Raw genomic sequence first — 22323 nt, 5'->3', positions numbered from 1 at the left:
AGAGAGACAAACAAGATAAATAAAATGTATAGTATGCTAAAGAAAAAATAAAGTAGGGAAAGGAAATAAAAAGAAATATAGGAATGGGAAAGAGGCTGAAAATCTAGACAAGACTGTCAAAGAAGGCTTGCTGAGAAGGCAGCATGTGAGTAAAAGCTGAAGAAAGTGAGAGTGAGCCACCTCCATATCAGGAAAGAACAGTTTAGGCACAGGGAACAGATCGTACTGTTTCAGGACCAACGTGGAGGCCAGTGCAGCTTGAGTGAAGAGAGGGGCAGCTCATAGGAGACAACCTCAGAGAGGCTATGCGGGGCACATTAGGAAGGTCCTGAAGGTCCCAGTAAAGGTTGGCTCTTATTCTGAGTGAGACAGGAGCCACTGGAGCTGAGGAGTGGCACAATCTGACTTATGTTTAGTAAGATCCTGGGCCGCTGGGTGCCCTGTAGAGAAGAGACTGAACTGGTGTAAGAGCAGAAACTGTGAGACCAGTTAGGGCACTACTGAAAAATGCCCGGTGAGGCATGGTGATTGCCTAGACTGGGTGCAAGCTGTGGTTGTAGAGAAAAGTAGCTGGATTCTCGATGTATTCTGAAGGTGGATTCAAGGATTTGAATGATGGACATGAGTGTGAAAGAAGGAACCCAAGATTCTGGCCTGAGCCAACTAGAATATTGAAGATGCCATCATTTGAGATACGGCAAGATTGTGGGAAGAAGAGATTTGGGATGGGATTGAGGTAGTGGGAAAAAAGGTATGAGGAGCTCAATTTGGGATAAATTAGGATTAGGCTGCTTAGTAGACACTTGAGATGTTAAGTGGATGGATCCATTTATTTGAACTTCGGCGTAAAGCTAAAACTGGCAGTTAGCAATGTATATACAATATGCAGAGATTGGAGACTGGATGAGATTATTAAGGGGATGACTGTAGACAGAGGAGAGGTCCAAATATTGGACCTATACATACTTTGTTCAGAATCTCCATTCTAGGTTTTGTATGGGCCATGACGTATAAATTGTTAGACTCTGGTGTGATTCAGGACTACTCCTGTTTATATTCTGAAGTGGTCAGAAATTGTTACCTAAGACTCAGTCAATGAAAGAAACTATTCAAAGACTAGTTTTAGATTATTATCTTCTTAATCCTTTCTGGAAATCATGATTCCAAAGGTCCAAAAGGGAGGTGTTGTCTTAGTAACTGCAAGAATTTAAAACTAACACAAACTTAGGAGTTTGAATCAAGCATAAATTTAGTATCAAAATATAACGTAAAATGGCTCTCCTAAATGCTAAATCAACATTATACTTCACTGAGAGAATACAGGGTCTAGAATGGGGCTGTAAACTCATTCCCATTTTGGGTATAGAGATCAGGGAGATGAGGAGAAACTGGCAAATGAGACAAAACAAAAACAAACAATAACAACAACAAAAAACCAGGCAGAGAGGCAGGTCTTGAAAGCCAAGTGAAGAGTGTTCCAAGGTGAAGTGATCACACGTATCAGCTTCAATGAAACGTCAAGAAGATGAGGACTAAGAGGTGGAGGTGACAGACTAACTTGAAAAGATCTTATCAAGAGAGGACAGCAAAAGAAAAACTGGAAACAAGTTTAGACAACTCTTTCCAGGAGCTGTGCTGATTTGGGAAGGAGAATGGGGCAGTAACTGACAGTGGAAGCTCAGTGAAGAGTTTTTTTTTTTTTTTTTTTTTTTTAAGATGGAAGAAATAACATGCTTGAACACTAATGGGAATGACACAGTAGACAAGAAAAAAAAACTAATGAATCAATGAAGAGAGAGATGCATGAGAGGACAGTGAGTGACCAGGCAGAATCATTCAGTGATTGATTCGGAAGACTGGTAAATTATGTATCTTCTTCTCTCAGCTGAATCCCAGCATTTGTTACACAATTTGGAAGAGTCAAAACTTGTCTGAGAGAAAAGGAAGCCCATATGGCCACATAAAAAGACAGTGATTGTTAAGTTCTCATTTTTAAATTGCAATTGATCACCCAGTACCTGCTCCATGGCATATGAAGAACTAAAGGCCCCACTGCTGTTGCTGCTGGAGCTGGTTGAAGAATCTGCTGAGCTCCCAGATGGGGTCCCGCTGCCAGAAGTCTTCACTGTAAGGATTTGTTCATCAGAAAATCCCAGTTGGTGGAGTAGCTTTTGATCTTTATTCACTGTCAGCTGCAAAAAGGTTTCTTAATTATTGAGAGGGAAAGGAAGAGGAAATTATTCATATCAAGCTAAATGTTTATATGATAATCTGTTTATTATTCATAAAAACTGCTTATTTAAACCTACCAGGCTATCATTTGTAAATATCTGTATATTATCCACAGGAGAGCACAACTGCTTGGCTATTTTCCACCGGACACTCCCTATGGTTTCATTACTGTGAGCCTGCAAAATAAAATCAAACATGTTGTGAGAGAATTCATTTATTTATTCATTTAAACAACTGTGACTGAGCAACTACTAGGTACTGAGAACTGTTCTAGAAGCTGGGAACACAGCAGAGAACCTAAAGACAAGAATCTCCGCCCTCATGAGGCTTCCCTTCTGCTATAATTAAATGTTCCATTCCACACTCCACCTCCTCCCCATCATGTGTGGAATGAGACCACAAGCCCTTCTTCCGCTGCAGTGTTGTCCACTCTTTGCCTTTCTCTGACACCAGTCACCTTGTTTGCCTTTGTACCTGCTGCTCCCTTTGCCTGGAATGTTCTCCCAAGTAAGCATCATTTAACCTGTCAATTTACTCAAGTTTCTGCTCAAACGTCACCACCTCAAAGAGCTCTTCCCTGTCTACCTTTACCTAAAATATTTTGTGCACTCCCATCACCCTCTTATCACTCTCCTCACCACTGTATCCTGCTTTACTCTTATTTGTTCTTTATAATACTTATCACCACCTGACATTATATAGTATTTATTTATGTTTCTGCCTGTACCCCACAGTTTCATTTCAGGTCTTTATTCTACATCTGTTTGCAAACAGTCTTTAGAATGATTATTCATGCAGCTATCTCAATCAAGACTGCTTTATGAAAATAACAAGACAACATAAAAATGACTACAGATCTTAACGTAAACCTACCTCGACAGTGAAGGTATCTTTGGTAGACTCATAGGTAACATTAAGAGTTAAAAGATGTCCATGAAATGAGGCACCATGAGGTAGAATAGTTCGTGGAACAGAGTAAAAATCCTTAAAAAATATATAAGTCAAATCAGATAGACAGCACCACTGATAAACACATCAAAAATACATACCTATGTATATATGATAAATATAAGATGCTTTTTTAAGAAAAGAGAGGCTAGCTGGGTGTGGTAGTGTGTGCTAAACTTCCAGTTCTAGGAAGGATGAGGTGGGAGGATTGCTTGAGCCCAGCCTAAGCAACACGTCTTAAAAAACAAGAAGTGGCTTACCTCTATAGTGATCACATAGCGCTCTGCCAGAAGCAGCAATCTCTCAATTATTACAAGTTTAGTGGATCTATGGATTAACCAAAAAAAAAAAAAAAGTTTTAAAATGTATTTGAAGTGAATTACTGATCTGAGCTCAAAACCACAATAACAGAACAGTAACAGTTAAAATTCAGTCAAAGACTGAAATTTGTGAATATTAAACTTCCCTTTTACCCAATGGGGAGGTGGTTCCACCAGCTCACAGCTGTAGCACACAGATGGAATAAGGGAGAAGCCTTTACCTCCCATGTTTCCTTTCCTTTTCTTTCTTCTATTTCTTTAAACAGTTACTCCATAAATGGAGGACCTGGGTTTCTAGGCCTATCTGTCCATTAATCCATTAAGAAGGAAATCAGTGAGTTTGACTCTCATTAGTCTTACATAACTAAAATATGACATACAATTTTGCAGACACATAAAATCTGACAAAGTTCTGAAATGCCTGAGAATTAGAAGACAAATACAAACCAGTAAGTATAACACAAATAAAAGTTGTTATCCGAAAATGAGATCTGAGGTCTCTTTTGGTTGAAGACTTATGAAATCTTACTTAACATCTGAAATAATCAGACTGCAATATTTGGCAGCTTATACAGTCACAGCCCCGTACTTTATTAAAGAGAACACTCCTGTAGTCCCAGCTACTCGGGAGGCTGAGGTGGGAGAATTGCCTGAACCCAGGAGGTGGAGGCTGTGGTGAGCTGAGATCGTGCCATTGCACTCCAGTCTGGGTAACAAGAGTGAAACTCTGTCTCAAAAAAAAAAAAAAAAAAGAGAACACTACATGTATTAACATTAAGAAAGGAAAATCCAAGTCTCTTTATTTAAACATTTTCCATTCCAGAGAGTCAAGACATTTCAAAGAGGTATATTTCTAAAACTGAAAAGAGGTACTACCATCTTCTAACAATTGGTCTGGCATGCTGATTAGCAGTACTTAAAATTTCACTTAAAAACAGCTGGTTAAACACATTTTAGCAGTTCTATTAAATATATTCAACAGAGTTCTAAATTATCCAGTCTATGGGCAAGAACTAGAACTTGAAATGCAGATGAAAAATCTTTAGAAAATATCTAAGTCCATAAGTGAGTGAACTGTTTTGTTTAATGATGCCTCAATAATGAATTAAATCATAGACAGTATTATGAAACGCTGTATAGATGACAGACCCCCCCCCCAAGTTGGAACAATTATGAGTACTGAAAAGTTCTTTCCAAACTAGTAAAATGAGATAAACTACAATGTTCTGTTTCAAATTCGACTTTGAAACTATATATCCTTATTATCCCTACTTAGAGTTTGTAATAAGAATATTTTAAAATTATTATATGGTTTTTCTCTATAGTCCACAAAATATCAAATGATTCAGAATAAAAAGCACTTAGTAAAGAGAAAAAAACAAAAAGCATACTCATTTAAAGAAGCAAGAGTTTGGACATCCTAACCCAATAGCACATAAGTACACTTACATTCTAATTTATCAGATAAAAGAACCATTAAGGAACTAAGTCACAGAGATGGACTATACCTTACAAACATGTACTTGGGAATTCTTAATATACATTTTAAATGAAAGTCTATTTGAGATACACTTCCAAGAATGTGGGAATGTGAAAGTCATGTTAGTGTTCTTATCAGTTGAATCTATATTATTTCTGCCACTTAAAAATGAAGTCTGAAAAGGCTGAGTTTATTGGCTTCCTTCATATTAATAAAGTGACACAGTATTCAATTCGTTTTAAAAAAGAAGAATGGGGGAAGGGATCTTGATTCCCCCTTTTTAAAGGAAGGCTTTAACAATCCCCAATTGTGAATAAGAATAAGCAGATATTCTAGAGTAGAGAAAGACTCTATGAGTACCCATCACTAGAGGGCAGCAGCAGAGTGAGGTACAGAGAGCAAGCCCTTCTCAGAGCCCTCGCCAGTTTTCTGGGAAACAATGACATGGTGCTGCTTACCAGCAGAGGCTCATAAAAACCCCACAAAAGTACTTTAGTTACTTCCATCTAATGTTCCAAATGATGCATTTTTTATCCTATATTTCCTGTTCATGAAATCTGAGTTTAGTGTCTCCTGTAGTTCTCTGATATCAAAGAACTACAGGAGACACTAAACTCAGATTTCAACAAGAATATCTGAAAACTCAAAACACAGCAATGTGATTAAGAGACAATGTTCAGTTTAAAGTTTTAACATAAACATTTGGGGATAAAGTTCTCACTAAAAATTATTTTGAAAAATACTTTTATTATTTGAACAATATTTTAGTGACTATGATTATATTATAATGCATAATTTTGATTAATCATCATCTTCCACTTCATTCTGCTTACCCTATTTATGCCCTGAGTTTGACTATTCAATGAGAAGATCTAAGTAAATATTTTAAACTTAAAAAAATCAGTCTTGTAAAATGTATATGGTATTTCATTCTAAACAGTAAGTTTTTCACACTACGTAGAATAAAAGTAAAATGAATCAAATAAAAACTAAAACAAGAGGACCTGTCCACCAAGTAGAAGGGTAGGGACAGGGCAGTACTTGGGTGGTTCTGGTGATAACCTACACACAGAACTTCCAAAGAGACAGATTCAGGAGTGTGTGATGGGGAACATGCCATTCTGAGGATTATGATGGCTTCCAAAAATTATGATACAAAATGAGGAAATCAATAATTATAAAAACTACATAAAAAATACCAACCATTTAAAAAAAATCTGATGTATGTGTGTTGTGTATTTTTTACTTCTGATCACTTACCTATATGGAGACTGAACTGAGGTTGCTACAGTTGGCATGGCAGTTGCTGTAAGCATTTTTGTTGCTCTGGTCACAGCATGTGTTAGAGTGGGGCCACCAAGCGCTGAACTGGCTGCCTAAAAAACACCAAACAGTCATTCTCTATCAGGGTTTCTCAACCTGGCTCTAGTGACTTTCTCGACAGGACAATTTGCTATTGCAGAGGGCTGTCCTGGGCACTCATTGTAGGATGTTTAATAGGATACCTGGCCTCTACCTACTTAGGGACCAGTAGGATGCTTCTAGTTGTGACAACCAAAAATGTCTCCGGATATTACCAAATGACCCCCAGAAGTAAAATAAGCCCCAGCTGAGAACTAGTGCCCTACATATGATAATACTTACACGGGATCTCATATAGGGGTATTTCAATACCTGAATTTTTTTTATGATGACATATTTGAAGTCACAATTAGGAAAATACTGTACATATTCTAGCACATAGTTATCAACAGAAAGTTTAACTTATTGGAATTTGGAGGCAGCAGCATTTTATGCTTTTGAATATTTTTTGATTAAAAACTTAAGCATATCAACTGAAAATGAATATTTAATGCTTTAACCATCATGCTAGAAATAAAAGAGATACATGTGAGACAGCATTACACAGCAGGCTTCTAATGGACAAAGACAACCAATACCACCTACTACTAACTGTCCTGCTGTATTTTAATAACATTTATGGTATAACTAGATGAAACATGGGGAAAAATAAGAAATGAAGCAGTGCTTGTATAAAATACCTAGACAGAAATAGAAAAAAAAGAAAAAGATTCTATTAGAAATATGGAATGTATAGATGACCTATTTTCTGAAGACAGTACCTATACTCCAAAAGGAGAGGAAGGTGCATAGCGTGGGAAAGACAGGTGATGAGAGGGAGAAAGATTTCCTATAAAGTACGCTTAGATATTGGGCAAGCATCTGTCCCCTATGCCAACATATGGTACTATTGATAAATTCTTCAATAGGATCCAGCCACAAACATCAGCATTACAGATTATCTAAAAATATAAAATTAGGAAAAGGAAAAAAAGCATTTACTTCAAAGAGGGGTTAAATAAAATTTGCTACTCACTTCTAATCTTGTGTAGCAATCAGCAATAAATTTCTTATGCAAAGATACTGAATCCTGAAAGAGTAAATGGAAATTACAATTAGCCCTTGACATTTAATTGTAATCATTATTCAGGACAAAATATCAAAATAAAGAAGCCAATTTTTGCGCATGTCAAGGATCATTGCTTATCACTAAAATATATATATGACTTTCTGTTTTTTGTGTGTGAGTAACTTCTTTCCTTAGATACCTACCTTCTTTAATCTAGGATTTAGATTAATATAACTATAGTTTATGATTAGCTGAATAGCTTCATTAGCAATTTCTTCATCAGGTGATTCCATGGCTATTTTCCAAATGAAATCCATTCCTATCAATTCCAGCTTTTCTACATACTGCTCAAAAGAAAAAAAAATTAAATTATAAAGCATATCCACATCACAAAATTACAAAATCACAGACAATTATTTTGTTACACCATGAGTTCACACCTCTTCAGTTCAATATGAATTAAGGCTGCAAAATCTCAACTATATATGAAAACAATATTATACCGATATGGAACTTTAAAAAGCACCTAACCACAGAAGCACTGGGCAAATTCCATGGGTACCAGGATAGGTATGGAAATATCTCTTTAGACATCGCTAGACTCAAACTGGACATACAGTTTGACAGGCTACTGAAGAAGAAAGAGAGCAGGAATGAGATGGGCACCATTTTCATGAGCTTTTCTTCAAAAGGAAACACACTCATGCCTGAAGTGGTCACTAACTCTCGGGGCTCAATCTGGTCTTTCTAAAGCTCAGTAAGAAATGGCATTTTTACCACCCAGGAAGCCATGTCCTAAATGAAAGAGACTTGGAAGAAAAAGTTAATTTTTGTTCCCTTTTTTTAAAAGGGCATGTATAAACATAAATATAAGCTGTAGATCCTAGTTTTCTTGCTTCACTGTCTTTCCTAAATTTTTCTCCCCAAATCCCTGCCATTGTGATCCTAGAATGAAGGCTGTGCTTGCTTTTTAGGTACATGTGAATTGCTGGATCTGAGGAGTTGGAAGCTTAGGTGAACTATCCCTGCTCTGCATCATGTTGCCACAGGAGGCCACTGGCTGTCCCTAGATCAGCCAGAAACAGAGGGATGTGAGGAGAGAGTGGTGTCCTCCCAGGTAGCTGGTGAGGCATGGTAGTGCAGGAAGGAGCCTCCCTTACACTCTAGGAGAAGCTCTGTTATCAACGTAGTAGCTGGCAGTCAAGGACATGCCATTCTTAAAAAAAAAATCCATGTTACCTCTCAAATATAACATTTTTTTTTTTTTGCTGAAATCAAGTTATACTAGATTATCCAAACTATCTAGATTTGAGAATAATGTACTTACCAACTGAGCTCCTTGTCTTTTCAATCGATGATCACAAAGATTCACATTTTCAAAAAAAGTCTTAAATAAGTTAAAACCTGTAATTATAGAATGTCAAATAAATTCATGTACTCTAGGTAACACAGATAATCAATGAAAAGACTCAAAGTGGTTCAAGAACAAAAACCATAAAACTTTTGGCAATGGTTTCTTAGATATGGTACCAAAAGCAGAACAACAGAAGGAAATGTAAGTAAATCAGATATAATCAAAATTCAGTGCTTCAAATGACACTAACAAGAAAGTGAAAAGACAACTCACACAATGGAAGAAAATATCTGCAAATCAATTATCTGATAAGGAGCTAGTATCCACAATATACAAAGAACTCTTACAACTCAACAATAAACAGACAACCCAATTTTAAAATAGGCAAAAGATTTTAAGATTTCTCTAAAGAATATACACAAATGGCCAATAAGCACATATAAATAGATGCTTAATATAATTAGTCACCAGAGAAGTACAAATTAAAACTATTAAATTTGGCCGGGCATGGTAATCTCAGCACATTGGGAAGCTGAGGCAGGTGGATCACCTGAGGTCAGGATCACCTGAGGTCAGGCCAGGCTGGTCTTGAACTAAAAACGACAAAAAAAAAAACACAAAAAACAAAAAACAGAAATCTATTAGAAATAACAAAAATTAACTGGGCATGGTGGCATGTGCCTATAATCCCAGCTGCTTGGAAGCTGGGGCAGGTGAATCATGTGAACCTGAGAGGTGGAGGCTGCTGTGTGCCAAGCTCATGCCACTGCACTCCAGCCTCAGTGACAGAGCTGTCTCAAAACAAATGAACAAACAGACAAAAAACCACCCATGAAATTTTGATACCATTTTATAACCATTTAGGATGTCTAAAATAAAAAAAGGCAGATAATAATAACAAGTATTGGTAAGAAAGTGAAGACACTGGAACCCTCATATATTGCTGGTAGGATTACAAGATAATGTGGCACTTTGCAAAACAGGCAGTTCCTCAAAGATTAATCATATGTCACAATCTGACTTCTAGATATACATCCAAGAGAAATGCACTCGTAACTACAGAAAAACTTGTACATGAATGTTTATGGCAGTATTAACCATAACATCCAAAAAGTGGCAACCATCAAAATGTCCATCAGCTCATGAATGAATAAAATATGGTATACCCACATAGTGGATTATGATAAAGCCATAAAATGGAACAAAGTACTGATACATGCTACAACCTGGGCGAACTGTGAAAACATTATGCCTTAACATTATGAAAGAAGCCAGAGACAAAAGATAACATTGTATGATTCCACTCATATCAAATGTCCAGATTAGGCTAATCCATAAAGACAGAAAATAGATTACAGGCTGGATAAAGGGAGGAATGGAAAGTGACTATTATTGGGTATAGGGCTTATTTTTGGGGTGATGAAAATATTCTGGGATTGCAACAGAGTGAAGGTCACATAATTTTGTGAATATACTAAAAGCCACCAATTGTACACTTTAAAAACTGAGTTTTATGGTATGTAAATTATATCTCAATTTAAGAATTCAATTAAAAGAAATACCTGAGAGAAGGATTTCCATACTTTAATAGTTATTTAATAATATTAACTATAAATAGTTGATATTATTCTGAATCCTTCAAAAGACAATTTGATCTAGCAGACCATATGATTTAAACACTAATTATAAGATTCCATTCATATAAAAAGGAATTTGAGTACTAAATATGTTTTTATATGCACAAGAAAAATTCTAGATATTCCTAACTGTTTAGTTGCTTCTGAGAAGGAGGGTTACAGTAAAGAAAAGAATAACACTTCTTACTTAAAAGTACTGAAAAAAATGAAAGTTTTTTCCTACCATTCATAGTGATTTCATATGACTCCAATTTAAGAATTTTCTCCTTGAAGAGCTGCTGCTGAACATCACTCTCAAGATCATGCTGCCCTTTTGTAAACCATTCAAAACACATCTGTGGAGTAAGACAGTATTGCTCTATAACTAAGATCTATTGCAGGCAAATACATATTCCAAACTGGAAAAGTAAAGATAAATTAATACTTCAAATGTTTATATTGTCAAAATACCACTCAAAGCTAAAATGCTTGGAATTCTGAAATTAAATGAAGCAGTTACTAGCAATCTTTTCTCTAGAAAATGAAAATATCTACTCATATTTTTCACTGGATTTTGTACTTGGGTTTTTCCAACAACATTTACTGCCTGCTTATGCCAGGCAATATGCTGGGCACTGTCACATAGTGAACCCTTTCGACAAGTCTATAAAATAGTTAATATTATTCTGTCAAATAAGATGAGGAAAATGAAATTCACTGTTAGAAAATGTCAAGGCAGGTGTTTTCTTCCTGATCTAATCTATCTTTGGCTGTTTAATTATAGTTTAAAAAAATTTGTCCAGGGGCCAATTCTTCTTTACTGTTTTTGGGGTGCAACATCATTATAGGAACTCAAAGTTTTCTGTTGGTAACTTAAAATTAGTTTCATGTGGAGGGGAAAATAACTTAAAATATATCTAGAATTCTTTATCTATACTTATTTGGTTAAATTTGGTATTTTATCGAGAATGGTACCAAAATTACCAAAGAACTCGCATATTTATTTTTATCATAATATATACCATATAAAACATTTTTTCAGCACTCCCAGTTCTTGGCCCATACTACTTATGCGTATATAAACCGAATATAAAGTATTTAGAAGATGTGAGACACACAGAAAAAGTGAACTATGTAATATTTCTGCCTTCCTTTATCCACAATACTATCTTCTTACCTCTCTATCTAATTCACAAACATCCTGGCCAGTCACAAGACACTCCCAGATCTCCCTGGCACGATTCCAACCCAGATACAGAGTAGCTTCTTGCAAGAAAAACGCCAGAAATTTTAGATGTGCCTCTAAATACTGCAAAAAGAAATAATGCTACTTAGTTAACTCCAGGCATTCATTCCTAAAAGCAACATTAAAATAAAACTAAACTTTAAATTTTAACAACAGTTTTACTTAATCCTTTTTCATATAATTTAGGGTAAAGTAAATATTAAAAATAAAAATCTGTTTACAAGTTGGTAGTATAATGTAATAGAAGCTATCTCAAGTCTATTAGAAATCTGATTGATTTTGGGTGTCAATAAAATGTAATTTCAGCAATCTCAAAGTAAAATACAATAAACTCACAACTGATGAGTTTTTTCCTAATTTTTAAAGAAACAATAATATTACTGATCAATTGATTTGAAAAACAAAACCCATTATCCACAGAATTAACAATTATTATTTCAGATCAAAGACAAAAAAAAAGATGTTTATTCCTTCATCATATGAAAGATAACCCACAAACACCAAGATACAAAACTGTTCCATCACTACAAAGATAACCTCATACTACCTCTTCATAGTTACAGCTAACAAAAATTCTTTTTATAGTACAAGTATAAAGAAAAGCCAAATGAATGCTGTAAATCATGAAGCAAAAACACAAGGCCTGATACCTCCCGGTAAGTGTACCGGCCATCCACTAGCGTCGAGCCACTTAAGCCTCCCGGCCCGGCCACGGCAGCTGCAAGCCGATGACAAGCGATCAAACTTCCAGTTACCAATTTCACTATTTCAAAATTTTTCTTCAAGTCTTGAATGATGCTCTTGGCAAAAACAAAACAAAAAAAGTGGTAGTGAGAACCTGCAGTTATTCTGTTGGTTTAATACTGCTATTTAAAGATGTAGTCCTAGGTGAGACAAATCAAACATAAGAATTTCCTCATTCAATATTTCCTACATACAAGTAAATAAAATCAATCTGTACATTTACTAGAAAATAAACTTCTTTACTAACATTTTCCATCTAAAAAACATTCCTTTTATTTAAAAAAAAAGTCTTTAAAAATAACTATTTCACTTCCTGTCTACTTTTCTGGATCATTCTTCCCAAGTCTACATACCGAGGAAATTCTAGTACTTTAAGCAAACTAATCCTTTTGTCTTACAAAACAAGCTTTATAACTTTTCAAATCAATTTTTAAAATACCATTCTAACTTTTAAAAACTGGCTTATTTCAAAATTAAGCAAATAAAAAGGAAATGAGTTAAGGAGATATACATAAAAAAAGTTCCACAGAAATGAAAGCAGAGTGATGCTTAAACTCAAGATTATTAAATGATATAAGTGAATTACATTAATAACCAAAAAAAATAGTGACTATAAACTCAGTAATTTTAGTCATTTTGTTATTATATAAGGTTATGCAAGTAACTGTATAATAATAAAAAATAGCTATACCCTTACCTTGTCTTGCTTTTGATAGGTTTGTTTTATGAATGAGCGAGTAATTTCATGGAGCTGACGCAAAGCTGGTACCACCCATACAAACTGGGGATTATTAAGTTGAGATGACTAGAGTTAAAAAGAAGTTACATTAATTAAACTTAGAATAAACAGCAGATTCACTTATTAGCTATAAAAAATTTCCAAGTCAATCAGGTTTACTGTTACACATTTTATTTCACGCTTTGTATTGACCATTTATAGCTTATCTCCATGCACTTATAAATCAGTCTTCAACTTCTTATTCTGCATGCAATTTCCTAAGGCCAAGAACTGCAAACAGGAGTGGATGTGAAGTGACAGTAAATGTACAGGGGTACATCAGCAAAAAACAGACAACAAGGAATTAGCAACTTCAGAGGATAGATTAAGTAGCACAGGCTGCTAAGTCATGGTGACACAAAATAAATTGATGGCCAAAGCTTAACTTGGATAATACTGAACTGGATGGTGGAGTAAGAATATTGCTTTCTATAATTATATGATTAAGATACCAATGATATGATCAAGACACTGATAGTGGTCTAAATACTAAAGAAAATATTCATAATCTGTATTTCCTAGTTAAAACACTTTCATAAGAGGTAATTCTACTTTTAATAATTATTACACTTTACACTTATACTGTAAATTTTTCAAACATTTTCAAATATATTATTTCTGAAACTGCTACATGACAATCCAGATCTTCACAGTACAATCTAAAAAGTCTACTGTTCATGTAATACTCTTTATAAAGAGAATTGCTTTTTAATAAATAGCATCTTTCGAAATATGAAATTTCAAAATTCGGTAAAAATTTCAGTTTAAACATGACTATTAAATCTCTAACCAAAAAGCTGAGTAAAAACTTAAGTCCTCAGCATTCTTCAGAGGCTAAAATTTTTGTTTTAAAGCCTCCTTGTTCTATCGAGCCTTAGTGTAAGATGAAGACCCTTGTGGAGGGGAAATATACTTTTGGTGTCTTTGTAGAAAAACATCTCACTATTGAATATGTAAATGTGAGCAAGTTATTGTTACACAATACTTTTTTCCTTGCCTCATAGGGATCAGCCAATCATCAATCAGCAAATACCGTATTTCCTAGATTCTAAGACACAGACTTCACATATTTTAACACTTCTGAAATTGACACTTTAAACAATTATGTCAAAAGAAACTCACTAGCCACTAGGCACAGAAGTAAGTTTTTATATAGCTGTGCTTACCTGAGTATGTGCAAACCTAGCTGTACACAAAAGGTATTTGTTCATCTACCTGTCATTTCAGTTTTTACCTGGTATAGGTAGTACCAAACAAGAATGGCTTTCTCACTTAAATTTGGATCACTAACTTGTTACTTAAATATTATGAAAAAGATTACACCCTAATGCAGCACTGACTAACCAGTTGTGTGCATCAACACAATTAAAATAAAAGAAAATGGTCAGTGGTCTCACACTAAAGCATTTTCCAAAGCCAGGGGAAGTTGAGATGACAGACTCATACTCTTTGAAGGGCTATACCACTCAGCAGTAAATGTCTCTCTGTCCTAATCTGCACCTTATTTCGAGAGAAGGTGTTTAACTTGTAACAGTGTACACAACTCAATTATGAAAAAAAGCAGCTTGAGTTTTACAAAAGAGAACAAGCACACAAAACTCCATATTCATCAAAACATGCCTCAAAATTATACAGCCAATCTTAAAGATTTCAGAGACGTTCAAAGCATTACTATACATAATGCAAAGCAGTGTGCTCCTATTAAGCTGTTCATAATTGCTTAAAAAAGGGCTTAGACTCAACCTCTGATTAAGAATCTAAAGCAGTGGTCCGTAACTGCAAAATGAACAGTTTCTTTTCTCTTCTTTGCAAATTTATTAAGTCTGAGATGCAGGCTGCAATCATCGGCATCTTAGAATCACAGAAATAAGGTATATATATAAAAGGCCAACTACTTGTGAAATTAGCTAGAATATTTCTGGCTACATTGTAAAAGTTGCAAAATGACAATAATAGAAACTGTAAGGTTTATATCCAAACAGATACCTTCACCAAAGGATTACAAAATTAGGACATAAATATGAACTCTTCAGTAATAAGCAAATATATTAAAAAGTATCATCATGGCCAATTAAGTCAATTATAATGACCATATTTTTATTTAATATTGAAAATTATCCTTTGAAGTTAACTCATTACACAATAAAATTCAAAGAAAAAGTCTATAAAATCAGAATGTAAGAATTATTTCTGATATAGCCTTTTTAAAGTTTAGCAAACAGGAAAGATGTTATTTATTTCAACTTATCTATGACATGGTGCCAAGTTACAAGAAAAATTTAAAATACTCTTTTCCAATTATAAAAGAGGCAAAAGATTGTAGTGAACAATTAAAATGAAGATATCTGATAATGTCATGGAGTGGAGGTTTCATAAGAAGGAGCTAACGGGATGTCTAAATTGGACTCAACATTAGATGAAGCCTTAGAGGTCAATTGGTTTAGCTTGCAAATCTATGCCTAAATTCTCTTTACTCATTTTTTTATAAAGTGACTGACTTATAGTATTTCCAATGATGAGGAACTCACAACCTCAGAAGGAACTGAGTTCTGTTTTCAGACTGTTCTCACATAAAGTTCATTGACATTGAAACATGCTTCTGCATAACTTCTTAGGAGACAGAAAAAGTAAGTTGAATGAAACTTCTCTGTAACAATGCTCTACGTATTTAAAGAAAGCTTTCACATTTTCTTGAGTTCTCTCTTCTCAAAGTTGAACATTCCCACTTCCTCATCTGTCTTGCTTTTCCAGATCTATCCTTTTACCTAGGACCACGGCAAAATTTTTTGATTGGGAGGACGATTTCTAAAAGTATTTTCTCCTGTACTAACCACATCATGTGAAAGTATCTGTACTGAGGACATCTTGCTACTTTTACTTTCTGTTAGGTGTTTTGGCAGTAGAGATGATTCAGCTGTATCTATGTGAGGCTTTTGGCATCCTCATAGGGTGAAGGGGATGAGGTAAGAGGAAGGGAACCAACATTTGCTAAAAGCCTGTCAGGCACTATAGTAGGTGGCCTGAAGATCAACGACTTAAGGAATATACAGATAAAACTAACTGAGGAAAAATGAGTTTTTTTTCACTTAGTAATTTTTTTTTTTGGATGAGTACATTTAAACTTTTTAATTGAAGAAAAACAGAAGTGAAAAAAGAGGGAAAGGACTGGGGTAGACAGTGGAAGGTATAGAAGCAGCAAAGGAAAGAGGACCAGGGGAGCCGAGGGTACCCTGCAGATCTACAGAAATAAAGTTAGGAAATCAAGGTCAGAATTTCTGAACACAATAGTGGAACTTGGGGATTTTAAGAGTGTCAAAAGCAGGGGGAGGGGGAATCAGTTGGGGGAATAGAGGTAGCTGAGGGCGGGAGGGGAGTTAAGAAGTGGGTGATCTTGTCTTACCCTTTGCTTAGTTTCTGTGTAGCCTGGCAGGGAGACATAATCCCCAGTCAGCCCACCTTGCTGCCTGGCAGGAAAGGGCATAGCATAGAAAAACACCTTTAGTGGAAGTAAATAATTCACCCCCCTGCCTGGAGCCATATCCAGGGGGCTTTGATCTTCCTACTGCCCCCCTTCAGCAATGTGTACTTTGTGAAAGTCCATGAAAGAACTTAGTAAATAAACTGAAAAGTGCTACATAAAAGGCAAGATATTATTGTTTGGAATGAAATAACGGTACACCAGAATTTCTTTATTGGGAGCAGTGGGGAAATAAAAAAGAAAGAATATTCAAGTCTCACAAATAACTCCAAAAATTCTCCTTTTACTTTTTGAGTTTTGAGTTTTGTTATAAAACAACAGACATGAATGAAGTGACTGCAAAGAGAAGCAATAAAGATGCAGTGATGCAACTGACTAAAAAAGCTAAGAAATGCTTAGCTGTAACAAGGAAGGAATAATGGTCAGGAGGAATATTCTGGTTTCAAACGCCGTTTCCCTGGAGGGAGGGAAAAGTCCATTCAGCTTTGACCTTTTATACACAAAGAAATGGGTCTACTGCTGAGAAGAAAAGACCATTTTTCTACAGATACCCTTTTCCTATTACTACTACTATTGAAGGTTACAAATGTCTTCAGTAACTCTAAATGAATTTTAATCATAAGGAGTGACTGCTAAATTATCTGTATCACTGAGCTAAGGAGACTAGAAAAATTCAAACTGTATTTGAGTGAAAAGAAAGTAATGTTGTTGAGTTAAAAGAAAAATTCCTCATAACCTGAGAATTACCAGCTCTAGTTTGCAAATACCTTTTAAAATCTCTAAAGCTGGGTTACATGTAGAAAATTCACTTGGTCACATTTCAGTGTCAGAAATATAAAACATAAAGTTCACCAATGCCCCCAACTAAACTTTACGATCAAACACAACATAAGAAATAAAAGCCTAAGAGTCTCCTAATATACCAATGAAAATCAGTTAGTGGTATCCAAGTTCCTTTAAAGAAATACTTAACAAAAGCCAAGAAGTATGTTTTACCAGTGAAATTACTAACTAGCTATTCTACCAAAAACTTTCCTTATGTGAATAATAAAATGAAAATCAGAAAGTGAAAGCCTTCCCAGTGCTAGGTTTTCAGTTTGATCTGGGCACCCTGAGGGCCCAGGTGAGAGGACAATGCTGCTCCAATTGGGGCTGCTGCAACAACAGACTCACAGTCCAATGAGCTGGCCACTGTGATCAGCCCTCTCAGAGGAGAGGCTTGAGGCTTAGGGACTGGAACAACAGGAGAGCTGCAATCATTACTGCTCAATCTGCTAACCACCAACTCCAAGGACAGTTCACAAGTTCACAGTAACCTAGAGCCTTAGGCCCTCTTGTAGAAGTCACGATCCAACCCTGCTTTCTCAAATCAAGCCCCAGCAACAGGTACTCACTGAATGACTTTGCCTACAGAATTACTCTAGGAACATGTCTAAATGAAGAACCCGAAACACTACTATGTGCCATCGATGACTGAACCTCCTTCCTTTCATTCTATGAACGTTCCTCCATTTCTCCCTAATGGGAGAAAAAAAGTATAATATTTATTTAGAATCCACTGTACTTATTATGCATACCTTGGGTTTAATTTCAAAAAGAAAAACTAAGTTGGAAATCTTTTAATTTTATGACAATTATATAATAAAATTACTCTTTGAATGTGACCCTGGATTTTTTTCCCATTAAGAGTCAGTAACTACCCAAGCTTTAAATAATAAAGCATAGGTCATAAATATTTAGACAACAAGCTTGAATATGAACATTAAGAAACACTAAAACACACTATTATTTTAAAACTGTGATGCAATTTATTAAAATAAATTATTAAACTAGTATACCTTTTGGTTGGTTCCATCTGCAAATTCTTACCTTGAATCCATCCTTCTTGTTTTTTTCCAAACCTGACCATTCTCCAGGCTGAAAATTCATTTTAAGAGAAATATAAGTGACTTTGTAAAAGCAATACTAATTTCCCAATCTTGGACTTTAAGGTAAGAGCTTCTAGACAGGGCATTTAGTTTAATTTAAATAACAGGGGAGGAAAATTATTTGGCTCTAATTACTCAGGGAATACTATTGGTCTAACAACAAAATCAGATCAAAGCTGAAACCAACCCTCTTAATATCTTCTATGCACTTGATGATGTAGCTCCTCTTGATTGCTTCTTTCACTGCATACGCATCACTAAGGATTGTCAGGTGCTCCTCCAAGGCCTGCTGAATAAGGCTACTGGGCAGGGTTGGAAGGTGAGCCAGTTCCCAGAGTACGTCTAATACCTACAATAATATCACATATGATCAACCAGCCAATATGCAAACATCTGCTTTGAGCATTTGTAGCTAGAAAAATCCATTTGATTCTCCTGCCTTTCCAGAAGTGGTCTCAAAGCGAGCTTCCCGGCCTATTCGTCCAATCAGGCTCAATAGCTTCTGTCTTACTCTATCACTCTCAGTCTCCCAGCTCTGTAGAATGGAAAAGACACAGGAATTGCTTCACGATCAAACTGGCAAAATATGCAAAAACTTTAAAGTTGAGCTAAAAACAGTAACAACGTAAGAAACGTACATTTAAACACTGCTAATTGGGGAGTGGGGAGGAAGGGTTCCAGGACCTCAAAAGAACTTAAGAAAATTTAAAAGTAAGTAAGTCTGACTGAACACATACCTTCTGAATGAGAACAAACAAATGATTAAGCTGATCTGAATTAAATTTCACAGCTGCTGCAGCAATAATAGTATGAATGTTCTCAATCACAGTCGATGATTGTCCTGACTGGAAAAGGAAACATTGGAAAAGAGTTAAGTCTTGGAACATGGAACAACCTGAGTCTTCCTCCTTGTAATTTACAGAAGCATAAGCAAAAATATAACAAAGATAAACTGACTGTAGTCTAATCAGCATCCACCTGCATGACAATACTGGCAATACTATATGAAGCAACCACTATTAATTGTTATCAGCTGGCCTTACTTAAATTCCTAGCAGCATTAATTCTTTAAATGAAAAATGTAAAACAAAAACAAAAAACAAAAAGCAAAACCATGAGAATCAAGTTCTCAATCGGACATATTTCACTTTAAGAAGAGAACAACATATTTTCAAATGCTAAAAGATTTTGAATTATAAAACAAATGTGCCCACTTTGAGCATCTTATAAATGATCCTGAAGGTTCCAGTTGAGCATATTACCTGCCTTATTTTTCATTTTATTCATATTCTGTTATTTCAATTAATGTTTATTTATCCCATGGGCAATACGTTTTTTCTGCAGAACTATAGACCCTATTGTCAACCTTAAGGTTAAAATTCACTTTATAACCTCAATTGTGTCACTGTCATGCCTCATTGTTCATTTGAGAGACTTGAAAGGCAAGAGGACATTTTTAGATTCAATTCCTTAAGAATTTTCTCAGTATCTACTAGGTATGTAGAGTCATTGATTGAATATAGTAGGAATATACAATATATAAATCATGGTCTCTAATCTTCAACCTTATGTGGATTCCAAATTTATACTCGCAAAACAGAATTACATGAGTGTATTCCACCAAGGTCAAGACATAGGAAGAAATATCTTGGGTCCTGGGACTGTTTTCTTTTACTCCTGCACCTGACTTTTTGTAGTCTGCTCTGTAATGCTGAGCTGGGAGCCTGCCAACTACATTTCCCAACTCCTCTGCCAGCTATCTTCCTGTTACATTCTGCCAATGAGAGGAAGTGCTGGGAGGTGAGCAGCAGGATGAAGGATGAAGTATGTGTGAATTAGGCTCAGAGTGGATGCAGATGCTGGTTGTGGCAGCAAGGAATTCTGGAAACTTTGGTGCTAGGAACACCTCTTTGACAGTTCCAGCACTTAAAGTAAGAGTACCTCCAAGAGCAGCTTCTTTTCCTTGAACTTAACACCCCTTCTTTCTTTTTGTTTCTCCAACATTCTCTTTTTTTTTTTTTTGCTCCTCTACCTTACCTAGCAGCACCTTTGTAAACAACCCCTTGTAGTCAATTCCCTCTGTTGGATATACCTAGCATAGTTTCTGCTTCCTGACTAGATTCTAACTGATATAGTGACTAACTTAATGTAGTCAAAGTGTGCTCCAGGTTTTTCTCTGGCTTACCAACTAGATGTAGAATAATACCATTAATGAAATAGACTGGAGAATGATTAGGTTTGGAAATAATGAATTTGAGATGCCAATGCATTACACATGTGAACATGTGTGACAACATATTTAGATATATTGCACTGAAGCTCCAAGAAGAGATCCAAATTAGAGATATAATTCATAGAGTCAACAGCATACAAATGTAGTCAAAGTCACAGGAGTTCTTGCAACTGACTTATGAAAGCTAATGCAGTGAGAAAGGGGCTAAGATCTAAGGCATGAAAAAAAACACAGTCAAAGTAGAAGAGAGTAAGTTAGTAAAGGGGACACAGGAAGGAATGCCAGGAAAGTTAGGAAAACCAGCAAAATGGACTATGACCAAAGTGAAGAAAAAAGAAACTGAAGACTGTGTTGGATTCTGTCATACCTCTTGACAGTCCTAGTAAGATGAGATCTACAAACTTATCTATCATCCTTATTTAATAGGGACTAAATGGGAAAAAATATTAATGAATATTAATAAACAATATAATCAAAAGAACGCTAGATTGATAAACAAAGACACACACCTATTCTTAGCTCTGCTACTGCTATATAACCTTTTCATTTTTTAATTTAAAAACTGAGAAGACCAGACTAGATCAGCAGTTTGAAACTTCTCGCAGTGAGTGGAATCGTTTTCAAATATACAATCTTAATAAAAACCTGAAACTGTAAAGTGGATTAGGTACAGCTGCTTTGTTTAAAGCAAGATAAAGGTTCCGTTTTCCTGCTCATTCACCACACCCCTCCCTCTTCTGTAGTCCAAAACCATTAAGAAAAGGCAAAAATAATTCTGATGGACCTACCTGTATCTTCCAAATTTTAGTGAGCTCATCTAACGATAATTTACTGCCCAAGAGTTCAATAATTCCCTTTATACGGTCACAGTATTGTGCTTGGTCTATGTTGCCTAATTGAGGAAACATGAGAGAGAAAGTCAGATATAGTAAACACTGACTCTCTAAATAGAATTATATTAATTTAAAACAACAGTAACTTGCTATAAAATCATGTAAAAGGTAATAGAGTCAAAGCAACAATTTTGCATACTTTTTAATACTAAGATACATCACTTAAATTATGTTGGGTAATTTTAATTTTTTTGAAAGCAACTTACCTTCCAGTGCAATTGACAGAACTGAGTTTTCAACTAGCCAATCTAATAATCTGTCTGTATCTATAGCATTCTTCACAGATTTGGATAAAGTGCTATCTTCTATTAGTTTGGTTACCTAAAAAGACAAGATTATTGTGACTGAATCTAACATACATTATCAAATATTCGTATATACATAATTTTTACAATGTTACAATGTGCTTTGATAATTAGCCAAAATGTATCAAAGGCCAGTTAAAAGAAGTTACCATTTGTGACGTCCCTTTAAAAAGAACATGGAGGGCCAGGGCACAGTGGCTCACGCCTGTAATCCCAACACTTCGGGAGGCCACGGTAGGTGGACCACTTGAGGTCAGGAGTTTGAGACCAGCCTGGCCAACATAGAGAAACCCCATCCCTAATAAAAATACAAAAAATTAGCTGGGCGTGGTGGTGGGCACCCGTAATCCCAGCTACT

General features: G+C 35.5%; 1 protein-coding gene across 3 annotated transcripts in view; it reads right to left on the bottom strand.

The window, feature by feature from the left end:
• USP24 (ubiquitin specific peptidase 24) overlaps positions 1-22323 on the bottom strand; it is a 160437-nt gene that overhangs the window by 69386 nt on the left and 68728 nt on the right. For 2 of the 3 annotated variants that reach the window (XM_032296863.1, XM_032296864.1), the window contains exons 11-29: positions 21867-21981; positions 21556-21659; positions 19272-19379; positions 18974-19069; positions 18722-18883; positions 18476-18523; positions 16529-16588; positions 13048-13155; positions 12257-12406; positions 11538-11669; positions 10605-10716; positions 8718-8794; positions 7594-7734; positions 7358-7411; positions 6241-6356; positions 3441-3507; positions 3106-3216; positions 2310-2408; positions 2019-2192 (exon numbers count right to left, since the gene is read on the bottom strand). In XM_032296863.1, the coding sequence (XP_032152754.1) occupies positions 2019-2192; positions 2310-2408; positions 3106-3216; positions 3441-3507; positions 6241-6356; positions 7358-7411; positions 7594-7734; positions 8718-8794; positions 10605-10716; positions 11538-11669; positions 12257-12406; positions 13048-13155; positions 16529-16588; positions 18476-18523; positions 18722-18883; positions 18974-19069; positions 19272-19379; positions 21556-21659; positions 21867-21981 (2034 nt within the window). The remainder of the gene's footprint in view (positions 1-2018; positions 2193-2309; positions 2409-3105; positions 3217-3440; positions 3508-6240; positions 6357-7357; positions 7412-7593; positions 7735-8717; positions 8795-10604; positions 10717-11537; positions 11670-12256; positions 12407-13047; positions 13156-16528; positions 16589-18475; positions 18524-18721; positions 18884-18973; positions 19070-19271; positions 19380-21555; positions 21660-21866; positions 21982-22323) is intronic. The other variant, XM_032296865.1, reaches the window with a different exon arrangement.

The sequence above is a fragment of the Sapajus apella genome, unplaced genomic scaffold (genome assembly GCF_009761245.1).
Source record: "Sapajus apella isolate SASKATOON/1434 unplaced genomic scaffold, GSC_monkey_1.0 scaffold36, whole genome shotgun sequence".
Lineage (NCBI taxonomy): Eukaryota > Metazoa > Chordata > Mammalia > Primates > Cebidae > Sapajus > Sapajus apella.
This window is presented reverse-complemented; position numbering and strand designations above follow the sequence as displayed.